This window comes from Otolemur garnettii, unplaced genomic scaffold (assembly GCF_000181295.1).
Source record: "Otolemur garnettii isolate 467f Iridium unplaced genomic scaffold, OtoGar3 scaffold00014, whole genome shotgun sequence".
Classification (NCBI taxonomy): Eukaryota; Metazoa; Chordata; class Mammalia; order Primates; family Galagidae; genus Otolemur; species Otolemur garnettii.
Window position 1 is genome coordinate 3371798 of NW_003852409.1, and position 13185 is coordinate 3384982.

The following is a 13185-nucleotide window of genomic DNA, read 5'->3' on the forward strand; positions in this document are numbered from 1 at the left end:
GGGATACTTTTTCTCATTTAATCTTCACAAACACTATAGAATGAGGAATTTATTACCCCCATTTTACAAGTGGAAAAACTGAGTGATTCGGAGGTGTAGAGAGATGAAGCCACTTCCCCAGGCTCACATAGCTAGGGGTGCTGTTTCCCTGCCCTTAGTTGTGCTGGAAATATGGAGCGCTTTAACTGGGGGAGCTCCGCTCTGCTTGGTATTTCTCAAGTTCTTCAAAATTGAAGCACCCCATTTTCCTCTCCTGGGAACCAGGTTAGAAACAAATTGCACAGAGGGCTTTCCATGTCTTCCCGCCCCCACAGTTTAGGCCGCTCAGAAATCCCAGGGATCCCCAAACCCAGCTACGGAGGCCTGGAAAGTCCCAGGAGACAGCTACGAGGTGGTTCCCATAGCGCCAAACAAGTAGAAAAGGGATGGGAGGACCTTCCCTATCCCAAGGGGTAGAAGGTGAGTGACAGCCCCAGAGGCGCAGCTTCCTGTGAACACCACAAGATCAGACACAGCCCCCAGTGACATGTGGGAAGGGGCTCTGCAGGGTGCGAGATTGTCCCACAGCCCCTGCCTCCACTCCCAGGACTTGAAGCCATCTGTACCCTTGTGGGTGGACGGACCATGGAGATGCTGAAATGCAAAGCCTGGGTGTCAGAAGGTGTCACTGGCTGGCTTAGAATAAACACAGCTGTGGACAAGTGCTCTGGGGCTATCCTTAGGGGTTGCCTGCCAGCTTAGACTAAGGGTCCTGGGCCATGACTTGGGGTAGTGCTCTCAGATGCCCCCTTCCCCTTGAGCCTGGATAGAGACTATTTTCCTCCAAGCCCCATTCACAGAAAATGCCCAGGTCCCAGCCAGCAGGGAGTTGAAGGGTCCAGAGCTGATGCTTCTCAATTTAGGCTGGATCAATGGATCTCCTTTCCTTTCTTAAAAAAATGGTTATCAAGGGCCAGGTGCAGTGGCTCACACCTGTAATCCTAGCACTCTTGGAGGCCAAGGCAGGTGGATCGATTGAGCTCATGGATTCCAGACCAGCCTAAGCCATAGTGAGACCCTGTCTCTAAAAATAGCCAGGCATTGTGGCAGGCACCTCTAGTTCCAGCTACTTATTTTGGGGTTTTTTTGAGACAGAGTCTCACTTTATCACCCTTGGTAGAGTGCCATGGTATCACAGTTCACAGCAACCTCCAGCTCTTGGGCTTAGGCAATTCTCTTGCCTCAGCCTCCCTAGTAGCTGGGATTACAGGCCCCCACCACAATGCCTGGCTATTTTTTTTGCAGTTTGGCTGGGAGCTGGGTTCGAACCTGCCATCCTCAGTTTATGGGGCTGGTGCCCTACTCAAGGAGCCACAGGTACCGCCCAGTCCCAGTTACATGGGAGGCTGAGGCAAGAGAATCATTTAAGCCCAAGAGTTTGAGGTTGCAGCGAGCTATGACATCATGGCACTCTACCCAGGGCGACAAAGTGAGACTCTGTGTCAAAAAAAAAAAAAAGAAAGAAAGAAAGAAAAAAAAAGAAAGAAAAGAAAAGAAAAGAAAAAATGGTTATCAAGTCGCAGGCTGTGAGGACTGAAAGGAACCTCAGAGATGGTCACATTGAATCTGCCTTATGGTACACCTGGGAAAACACGCTTAGAGAGGGCAAGTAAACCACACAGCACAACAGCTGCCACTCGGGGCCAACATTCCCAGCAAAGGTCTCTGCTTAAATGATTCCTCGTAGCCATGTGATAAAAGTCATCACCCCCACGAGACATCTGGGGATGCAATGAAACCAGGAGAGTCCTCTAGAACTTGAAAACTTAAATGCATAGTCCTTTTATTTTTAAAAATTTCATCCTGATTCACTTCAGCTCATAGGATTTACAGAAATATTGTTTCTCCCAAGAAAATAACAAAGAAATGATGACTTCCCACGTGAAATCCCTGGGAGATGTGGGACTCCAGACACGTTCTGTGTCTCGTCTCGAAGAGCCCATGAGGAACCAGAGAAATCCCAAACCTGATGTTTTCCAGGGAGCGCCACTGCGAGGCTGGAACACATATCAAAGGCAGATGTGACTTTAGAGCTGAGAAACTTACATGCAACTTGTAGTTTTGTCATTGATCTCTTGTGTGACCTTGGGCAGACACCATCCCACTCTGTTCCTATTTAATCACTCAGAACTTGGGGAAAAGAAGAAGGGATGCTCTCTCAGTGCCCTGCCAGCTGAAACACTGACAGGGCCTGGCTTTCCTCACCGCAGTCCCTGGACACCACCTCCCCAGCCTTTCCTCCATGCCTGCAAAGCCTGGGAAGGGCGAAGGGTGAGAGTCTCTCTTCCATTAAGCTCAGATTTATGAAAGTGACTTGTCCACATTTCTCTGGAGAGTGACTGCTGGTAAATAAGGAGTTCCTCTGTCCAAATCTCACCACGGGAATCAGGGGAAACACAAATAATCTTCAGATTACTCTGGGTTGAGGTAGCTGCTCAAGGATGATGTTAATTCTGCTGTTTACAGAAATAAGTCCAGTGTGAGTTGAAGCTTTTTGGTGTTTAAAACCAGATGGTATTTCCTGCTTTGATCAGCCTCAGAGCTTTGGTTCCCATGGCAACCTTGAAGTTCCAACTACTGCAACTTCCCTGTTCTCCAAGCTTCTTCCTCTTCCACTATCAGGCCAGGGTCTCTGGAGAATAAAGCCACTAACTAGCTTGTGCATAGCACTTTACAGTTTATAGCACACTCCAGCATCTATTACCTCATTTACTGTTCACCACAGCCTTAGCAGATTTTATAGATGGAAAAAGTGAGACCTCAGAGATGAAGTGATCTGCCTTCTTAGCCCTCAGTGGTGGAAGTAGAACTCTAACTTAATTTTTATGATGCCAGACGTGAACCAGGATCCACTATGCCAGGATAAATATGAATATGAATACCTGCCCTGCAGACCTCTTTGCTTATGATTACTAAATGGTCAATTCCATAAATGAGGTGGGCCTAGATCAAAGTATGTCCTCTTTAGGATAGTTACTTAACTTCTCTGTGGCTCACTTTGCTTGTCTGTAAAATGGATGGTAATAATGGTACCTCTGAATGGCTGAGAGGATTAAGTATGCATGTGAAACTACAATCAGTGCTTACTGGAGTTAAAGGAGAAGCCAGGTGAGTCTTAGCTCTACCCTAACTATCCATGTGACATTGCTTGCAGAGCCTGTGTCCCATTTCCCCTCTGTGTAAGAGGAGCCAGCATCAGAGTGCTCACATGCGTGCTGTGCATGGTAAGATTAATGTGCTACCACTTTCCATGCTGAGGTGTATAGATGCATCCCCTGGGGACTGTGTAGGGCCTGTGTTTCTTATAAGTATCCATGAACCACAGTTTGTTTTTGTTTAGAGACAGGGTCTCACCGTCTCACCCAGGCTGGAGTGCAGTGATTCAGTCACAGCTCACTGCATCCTTCAACTGCTGGGCTCAAATGATCCTCCTGCCTCAGTTTCCCAAGTAGCTGAGAGTACAGTTGCTCACCATCATACTTGGCTAATTTTTTTTGTATTGATACTGGGGTGAAGGAGATATGGGGTGGGAGATAGCGGGTCTGGCTTTGTTGCCAAGGCTGGTAGTAAATTCCTGGATTCAGTTTTTCTCCTGCCTCAGCCTCTCAAAGTGCTGGGATTGCAGGCATGAGCCACTGCGCACAGCCTACAGACCATGCTTTGGAGAGGGAAGGCTGCAGCTAGACAAGAATCATGCAAGTGTTATGAATGATTAATCATACAGAGAGTTATGCCACATCAGTAGTAAGCTCAAGGAGCCTGGAAAGCCCGTGGGGAGTGTAAGTATGAGCCCATTTGGAGTTTTTTCTTTCTTTTTTTTGAGACAGAATCTCACTGTCATTCTCAGTAGAGTATCGTGCCATCACAGCTCACAGCAACCTCAAACTCGTGGAATCAAGTAGTCTCTTGCTTCAGACTCCTGAGTAGCTGACTATAGGCGCACACCACAACACCTGGCTAGTTTTACTAATTTTTTGGTAGAGATAGGGTTTCATTCTTGCTCAGGCTGGTCTTGAACTTCTGAGCTCAAGCAATCCATCTGCCTTGGCCTCCCAGAGTGCTAGGATCACAGGTGTGAACCAATGCACCCAGTCTTCTTTTTTCTTTTTTTCTTTTTGTTTTTTTAATTTGAGACAGAGTCTCATCCTGTTGCCCTGAGTATAATGCTGTGCTAGGATTACAGGTGTGAGCCGAGTATGGCCCCTTTTGGAGTTTTTCCCCAAGTGTGAAATTCAGACAGAAGGGCTCCTCAGCACCCCAGGCCTGGGCTCTGTACCTCCTGGAACCCCATGGGGTTCTGGTGAAAGCTATACTTGATTTGGGGGCTCCAACAGAGGATGAAGAAACATCAATGTGTTACGTCTTACAAAATATACTTGTTGATAATAACTTGTATGATTCCTTAAAAATAAAAGTGGACTTTTTAAAATTGAAAAGTCAAGGTGACCACCCAGGGATACGAAGTGGCCTGTATTTCGACAGGAAGGGGACTGACGTCGACCATTACGCAGCTCCAGAACAGTCTGTATCTTGTGCTTTCCCTCCCAATTGTCTTTGCTCTGCATTCTTCCTTACACAATTGTGGCTCATAAATTAAATTATGTATATTAATTCCTTCCCAATTAACACATTTTTGCATTCATTCTCTCCATAAATTTGGTCAGTGCCTTCCTGACCTTCATCACCTAGCTCTGTGACTAGTGACAAATTCATATATCCTGACCTCCAAGGAATAGTGAGAGGAATGAATCATTAAAATCTTCAGATGCTAAGGAGCGCCTCCCTGTTCAGGCACTGTGCTGGGCCCTTGGACTGTTTGTCCTCACACCTGTCCTCAGACTGGTATAGCTCCAGGGGGTCATGCTGGGACCTGTGCTCCCGCAGTGCCCGTCATGGTGTGCCATCAGCCACCTCCCTGCCTGGGAAAGGACGTCAACCCTCCATGCTGCTCCCTGACACACCCAAGGCTCCAGGTGGCCGGTGGAAGTTCCTTTAGAAGATCAATCTGACTCCAGCTCTTGATCACTTCTCTTTGTGAGGATTTGCCGAGTCAGCTCTCCCTGTGGCCACCTCACTCACAAAGACATCATAGAGAAGCTGCTGTGACTTTGATGTACAGCTGTCTAGCGCCCTCTTGGTGACTGAGGCTCCTTTTCATGCATGCACAGCCTGACCATTTAGGATGCCATCACAAGTCAGCTCCCCAAGAAGCACATTCTGAGATCCAGCCATAACTGTGCTTTGGGACTGGTCTCCTGATGGACACCTGTGGGGTATGGGGGCGGAGCCAGGTGGGGCGGGAGGAGGGGCTGTGGGCAGTGCTGAGGCAGGACAGCGGGAGAGCCTCCTAGGGGAGGTTGACAGTTGAACAGGTCCCAAGTGGGTGTCCATGCCATTGCTTAGGGGCTTCTGGAAACACTTATCTGTGGACTCAAAGGGAAGGTTTTTGTGTTCAAAGTAGAAAATTATTCCCGGAGAAGCTGAGAACCTCCCGAGCCCCATTGGGAGGAAATGAGAACCAGAGAGGTGTCAAGAGGTCTAGGAGCCTGGAGTACCAGAGGTGACTTGGTGGGGAAGTCTACTTTGCTAAGGGACTCGCCCCTCCCCAGGGCCGGGGCCAGCCCATCACTGCCCCATCTGCTGGTGGATCTGTGAAGCATTTTCTTTGTAGGCCCCTGGGAACACTGGCTTGAAACCCTGGGTGTGTCTAGATCCCCTGACAAAGAGGCAAGTGCGTATGGGTAGAGACAGAACACCCCAGAACAGCCGCACGTCTCTCACACTGAAGGACAAGGTGAAGAGGTACAGATCAGCCAGGTCATAAGCCCCCCACTTTTTATTACAGCCTTATAAATGGAATCATGTTTCGTTAGCCAGTTTCCAAGATTTACCAGGTTGTAGCATGAATCAGTACTTCCTTCCTATGGCTGATTGTGTATCCATCATCAGCCAGCGGGTATTTGGGTCATTCTCACCTCTTGGCTATTATGCAGAGTGCCATGATATTTGTGTGTACATTTTGGTCTGAATAACAAAATGTACAGTCCTCTGGTTGTTCTACCTATGAGTAGAATTGCTGGCTTGTACGGTCATTCTATGTTTATCTTACTGAGGAACCACTCTCCCTTTTTATAGCGTTTCATAGAACTGCAGGGCTGGAAGGGACCTCACAAGTGACCTAGAATGATGCTGCTCTAACTTCTGGATTTCACACACCACTAAAACTCAAACTGCCATTGCCACAACCACCCCTCCCAAAGTAGGAGGGCCCTGCCAGAATCAAAGCCACCTGGCACAAAATGAACGCACTGTCAGGCAGCAAATCTGTAGCCTTGTACTTGGTTTTTGTATCACCACCACCTCCTACAGGTACCTGGGAATCACTCCTCAGGTCCAATGTCCTACCCAAGTCTGCATCCCCTCTCCAGGTCCCTGGCATAGGCTGTCCCTCCCTCCTCCCCTCCTCCCAAGGGCTCTGATCCCTGGAATGGTCAGTCTTCATGGAGTGCTGCCCCCTGTTCCGGTCTTCCCAGCAGCCTTCCCAGTCCTCTGGGGTCCCAGGGCCTCACTCCTCCCTCTGCTTCCCCAAGGTTCCCAAGAGCTGAGCATATTAGAGTGAGGCACTGGGACTGGGGGTGCCCACCAGTAGTCCCCAACCTCAGAAATTTTAAAAGAAACAGAGAGCCACTATACTATTTATAGCATCTCAGCAGCACCCCCTCCCCATTATGAACAAGTTGCAGAGACTAAGCAATGTTTCATGTATTTGTGCTGTTGTTGGCACAGCTGTTCCAATTCACAGTTGCTCCCTTTGTGTCTGACAGGCAGCAAGACGTCCTGATGAGACCTGGGCTCCAGGTGAGACCTGCATTCAAACTGAACTGGCCTCTGTTAGCCACGTGACCTCAGTGAAGCTGGTTAATATATGTGTACCACAGTCACCAAATTGATAGAAAGGAAATATTCAGGCTGCCTCCCAGGGTTATTGTGAAGATGAGGCAGGTCAACTTCTAGAAGCTTCTAGCACACCCCCGGGGCTTGCTCCACAAGAGTTATCACTGAAGGAAATCAGAACAGTGCTTTATACCTTTGATGAGCACAAAGTGGGAGGACAAGTTCACCATTATTTAGTATATGCAGTCTGACAAAAGTCTTCCAAAGAATCAAGTCCCTGCCTGAAAATAACAATAAAAATAGTGCTTGACATCGAGGATGGAAACCCACTCTCTAAGGCTGAAAGCATCCTGGTCTCTTACCAACAAATATCGTGGCCCTGGTGAGAACTTAGGGCAGTGTTTTTCAATTTTTTATCTCACGGTATACTTGAACTTATAGTAAAACTTCCATGGCACATTTAAATTATGTTGGTCAAAAAGAGTAAAAAAAGAATATATTTACTGGGCTTTGACCTTCTTTTGAAAATAATTTAATTAATGATCTTTACAAATTTTCATGGCAAATCTAAGATCCTCTCATGGCACAGTGGTTGAAAATCACTGACTAAGGGTATGGCCAAATCCTAGCACAGTCACTGGTAGGGTGGAACAAGGTCTCCCCAACAGAGATGGCCATATCATCTACTGGCCCTGGGGAGGAGGCTCCAACAGGGCCCAGGGCCCTGGAAGGGTCTACTCCAGTGGGACAGGAGATATAGTCTGCTATGACGAGGAAGCCCCAGCGGTAGGGAAGCTGAGACTGGGAACTGGGCTGGCTTCACGCTCTATCGTATTACTGCGATCCTTCCTGCTTGTTTCTTTTCAGTCATTCCAAGTTCTAGTGAACCTTGTTCTCTCTGAGTTAGGCTCCTCAGCTGAGGGGCTGATACTATGGCAGGGTCTAAGTCTACACTTGTGCTGTATGTAAAGGAGGTGCAGAGCCCCCTGAGGCCAGCAGGGAGCCTGGAAAGCCCTCAGGAAGTATTTGACCAGTGAGAAACTCCCAAGGGAGGTGACTCACCACCCAGCTCACTCAGGGGGATACCCTCTTGCAGGCCAGTCCTGCAGAATTTGGGACCAACTTTATTAGGGACAACATCAGATATCTTTACATGTTGCATAGGACCTACTGTACTGGTTAACAAGGCATGATTAACTTGTTAGGAATGGACAAGGACAGACATGGGATGGCACCTTTATTCCGGACTGCAGAATCTTCTTGGGAAGGGTCCCAGGCCCTTCTGGAGGCACTAACGTGGAAGTGCAGGTCAGCATGGATGTCCAGTCATCAGCCGCAGGCCTGGCCTGTGTAACAACGGTCTTCAGACAGCTCCCAGCAAGAGCAAATGAGGCTTCCCTGCCCCCTCTCTGCCTACTGCATCACTCCTAGAATTTGGCCAGACTGTCTCCTCCTGTTCTGTTCACCTTGCTGGGAAGACCAGCGTCACACACCAATGGAAGGCAGCATCCAAAGGTCGACCCTTGCTTCCCCAACTCTGGCTCTGGCCAGCAGAGCCATCTCAGCTGCTGCTACCTCTTGCTGGAGGTGGTTTCTTCCGGCCTCACCCATCCTGCCATAGCTTCATTAGGGAAGGGGAGAAGGGAGAGGGAGGGACAGGGAGAGAAAAGGGAGAGGGAGAGAGATTTAAAAATGTGCAACTATCTCTGAGATTTCTCACATGTATACAGCTCCATAGTGTGAAAGGCCTTTCTCACCTTCATATGATCATTAGCCCCTTGAGAACTGCTACTCCCTTGTAACCAAAAGGGAAACTGAGCCTCATGGAACTGAAGAAACATACCCAACATTACTCAGTGAGAAGTGGCTGAGCCACAATCCAGTGCTAAGTCTGACTCTAGATCCTGTGCTCTTTCCAGGATAACAAATTGTTTCAATACATTCCAAAGGACCAAGAATCAGAAAAACAAGTATCTGACTAACCCCTCCTCCCCAAGTGATGCATTACCCACAAATGTTATATGCTGCCTTCGTACACGCTGCTCCCCAGCCTGGGGTGCCTTCTCTTTCTCACCTGCAGTGGTTCCAGCTCTGGTTCTCTCCTCGGAGCCCTGCTTGGGCTGAGCTGGAGCCATCACTGGTGGCTTTCCCTGGGCCACACACTGAGCATACACCTGTGTCACCACACCACTGTACTCTGTGCTTGTCTCCTCTACAGAACCAAGGGTGCCTTGAGGGCAGAATGAGCCTTTTTTCATCTTGGATTTAGATCGCAAGCATGGGGCTGGCCCAGAGTAGGTGCTCAGTAAATGTTCAGTAAACCAAAGAATGAACAGGTAAACAGTCTCCTTGCAAAACCAGCTGGCCTCCATGTAATGGTCTGGTACACAGAAAGGAAGGGGGAGCCCTGCCCTGGCCAGCAGGGGCTTGGACAGCCCCCAGGATAGAGAACCTTATGAGTAAGCTCCCTGCCATGTCAAAGTCAGGGAACCCCACCTGATAGCCCACTGCCAAGCAGATCACTGCTGCAGGGGTAGGGGGGAGACAACAATGACCCTGAGGCAACTGCACGTCCAAGGGCTGAGAGGCCTCATGGCTACTACTATCCTGTCAAGTGGGGCTTCCCCAGTGAGGTCCAAGAGACCCATCTGTACGAGCATCCTGGAGAAGTGCCCTGTGATCAGACAGGTGTAGGAAATGCTACAGCTCAGGCCCGGTGCAGAAGCCCGACACATACCAGTGCACTGAAGGTTAGGAGCTGTCCACAGCAAAGATGACTGTGCAGCTCAGCCTTAACCCAGCGTCTGCCAAACCCACCTCATCATGGAAGCTCACTCCCTTTCACATACACATCCCTGTAATTTTCTTTATAGAAAACCTAGTAACATCTTGTGGAACTAGTGTTCCAGGGAGCACACTTTGGGAAATGCTGGTGAAGGTCACTGAGCAAGGGAGGCACTCCCTGTGGAGGGGACAGCCCCTTGGAGCTGGGTAGGTACACACGTGGGGTAAGAATGGTCCCCAGGAGGGGGTGTCAAGGGTACCAGGGACCTCTCACCAACCAGCACAGAAACTGCCTGGGGGAAAAAATCCTGGACATGAATCCAGTGGAAAAGACAGGAGAGGCATCATCTGGAGCCTTGGTTTAGTTCTCCTGTCTGCAAAATGGGAATAAGAAGCCCTGCTCTGTCCAGGCTCATCCGATGTTTGTGGAAAGGGACTCCGGCACAGCTCCTGTGTATGGCAGGTGCTCAGTCAAACCTACCTCAGTGGAAGTTACACTGATACATACGACACTGAAGTACAGGACCTCAGTGAAAAGCAGGAACAAAACTGCAAAGCATGTAACAGTGGGAGCCGTGTATTTTAGGGGTAGACATTTCTAGGCCCATTGCTAGCACCTGGAGATATCAGTAAATTACAACAGCTAAAGATTCCTAGCTCAGGAATCTTTAGGAGTTGGTGGAAAAGTCTGGACAGCCAGCAGGCCTGGCTCTAACCTAGACCTGCCCCCTTTAGAGCTGCGAAACCGGGGAGTGGCTTCTGCCAAAGCACCTGCTTCCTCTAGGTGCAGGAGGAGGCTACCTCGGGGGTGGAGGGGGAGGGCAGAGAGGGTGAAAAGACAGTGAGGTAAAGCTGCCAGTACACACATAAGGTGATCAAGGAGTGGGTCTCCTATAAGAAGGATGGGACTTGAGGAACCTTTACAGAGATGTCTATTAGTAAGGGCCCAAATCAAAGGCTGTATCTTCAGTCATGTGGAAAGTTGGCTTCTGCAGGCAGGAAGAAGAAAGGATTATGAAGGAACTGCACCCACTGGGCCCTGAGGCAGAGGGGCCTGAGCAGTATGGTGATGCTCTAAAAGCCACACAGGGGTGGGCTTTCATGGCTATGGGAGGGACAGATGAGGGAGGGCACCTCCCATGGATACCAGCACAGCTCACAGTAAAAACCGAAATTCTGTGAAGTACCAACTACTAAGAGACTGAGGGCTGGACCTGAATCTTGTACCTGCCTCAGGAGTGCAAGCTCTTTCTATTCTACTATGCTGCCTCTCAGAGTTGGGACTGTTTACAGGTCTTCCCTAGCCTGTCCAGATGCTCCAGGGTGAACAGCAGCTCTGGCTTGTCCCTATACATGCAGCCACCCAGCAGATAACAGGGCTCCACGAAGTACTGGCCAATAAATCACTCACGAAAAAACACAGCAGAAAGCAAATGGCTTTTAAAAGTCAGAGCCCCTCTCATGTAACGTGACATGGTCAGAAACTACAAGGGCCTATTCACGTCCGAGGAACATAGCATTAACATGATCTAGAAAAAAAAATCCCAAATTGTACATGTCTCTGCCTGGCACACTGGAGCACCACAGTCCTTTCTCAATGTGAAGCACTCATCTTCTGGGATCCCCCTCGTAGTGCAGACAGCCCCGCTGTGGCACAGGGCGAACAGCATGGCTGGAGTACGGGAGCATCACGTTGCTCCGCCCTCTATTCTGCAGACGAGGAAGCCGAAAGCCAGAAAGAAGAAAGGACCCCCCCCCCTCAGCAGGCCTCCTCTATTTTTCCTACATAAAAGGCTGTTGTCACAATAAAGGAAAATGCATTCAACATACACAGCCTGAACACCTGCTGTATGATACAATGAAGTGCCAGAGCAGAGTCACACCGAAAGCAGTAAGGGACACCAGTGGCTAGAAAGGAGTCAAGAAAGGCTTCATCTGATAGGTAGGTGACTTGGACCAGGAGGGATAAGTTGGAAGTTTTAAGGGAAGCTGTGGCAAGGAGAGGTAATCTCTACTCCCCTTGCATTCTCCATCTAAGTTCAAAGTTGTTGCTGGGAAACTCCATGCTGGACGGAGACTACAATTCCCAGGCTCCTTTGCATCCAGGTGGGGCCACGTGATACTGGTGGCCAATGGAGCATGAACAGGAGTGTGTGCTAGTTAAGGACAGTGAAGAAGTGACTGGGCCTTCTCTCCCATCCCTTTCGTTTGTTGCCAGCCAGGAGCAAAGACTCCAGGGCTCCCAAAGCACAAGAGGAAAGAAGCTGGGTCCCTAAACCATGATGTGAAACCACCTGCCAAACAGAAGTACTCCTGCTGGACTGCTACGTGAGAGTTGGCCTCTGTGAGATGGAGTCTGTCACAGCAACAGGCACTGGCAACCGATGCAGCAGGGACAGGACAAAGGGTGCTCCAGGTGGAGGGGGAAATGACTGAGGCACAGTGGTATGACAGAGCCAGGGGTATTTCTGGGAACACGGGCTAGGTTGTGGCCACGTGAAGGTGGAGGTGGAGGTGGGGTTCAGAAAGCTCACACTGTAGCCATAGGACGAGGTCACGTACAGGGGCTGCTGCCAGGGGCCCTGGTGTTGCTGGCACTGCTCTCAAAGGAAGAATGGAAGTTGTGAATGGTTTCCTGTAAAATTTGTCTCTCGCGTCCCTGTGGAGGAAATTGAAAACAGACACAGAAAGTCTTGTTAAATCTTTTAACCATTAATTCAATTGACACAGTGCTGTTAATGCTCAACTCATACTCGAAAAACCCATAGGCGTCTTGGGGAAAATAAATTACCTAATTGAAAGAGTACCGAGCTTAATAAAAACACACTGAGTCAGAATCTCCCCTAGCACCCGCCATCGTGGCCTGTCAGTGCTAGTGAGGCCCTTGGGACGCAGAAGTCTGATCCCCTGATGAGGACAGGAAGCAGAGCCCAGCTGGCAGGACTGCATGGTCCCAGGCCTGTGGCCTGGAAGGAAGGTTTCCTCCCCTGCCCCGCTCTGTGTCTTTCCAGCTGTGAGATTTCCAGAGAACCCAACAGGAGCCACATTGCTTCCTGCTACAGGGAGAGGATGAACTGTCTTCACTCCTCCTTGGCCAAAAGGTGTCAGATTCCTATTCACAGAGATTCCCTTCTCACCCCATCCCTCCAAAACCCCCCACCTCACATGATTGCTGCTGACTTTAGACCCTTTGTAAGAGATGGGCAGGTCTGAGCCTCAGAGGGCAGCAAGGTAGATTAAAAATATATTTTTTAAATTAACAAGTAGATGCAGACAAAATGGAAAGTGAATTAAAGATGTACAACGACTGGCAGATTGTTCTCTGCTAAGAGTGCAATGGTAGGGGAGGGAGTGTCCACTGGATAAGCCCAGAATTCAAATTTTCTTTCCTGTCATTTCACTCTCAGGTGAGGGGGCAGTTTCTATCCATACCCCGAAGCAGACATCTCTCAGACAAGGCCTCTTAAC

At 49.2% G+C, this 13185-nt stretch overlaps 1 protein-coding gene across 1 annotated transcript in view; it reads right to left on the reverse strand.

The window, feature by feature from the left end:
* Positions 1-8139: 8139 nt before the first annotated feature.
* ANKS6 (ankyrin repeat and sterile alpha motif domain containing 6) overlaps positions 8140-13185 on the reverse strand; it is a gene marked incomplete at its 5' end in the record, with an annotated part of 61299 nt that continues 56253 nt past the window's right edge. Inside the window, 2 exons of the mRNA XM_023510545.1 lie at positions 8140-8554; positions 12280-12376. Of these exons, the coding sequence (XP_023366313.1) occupies positions 8505-8554; positions 12280-12376 (147 nt within the window). The remainder of the gene's footprint in view (positions 8555-12279; positions 12377-13185) is intronic.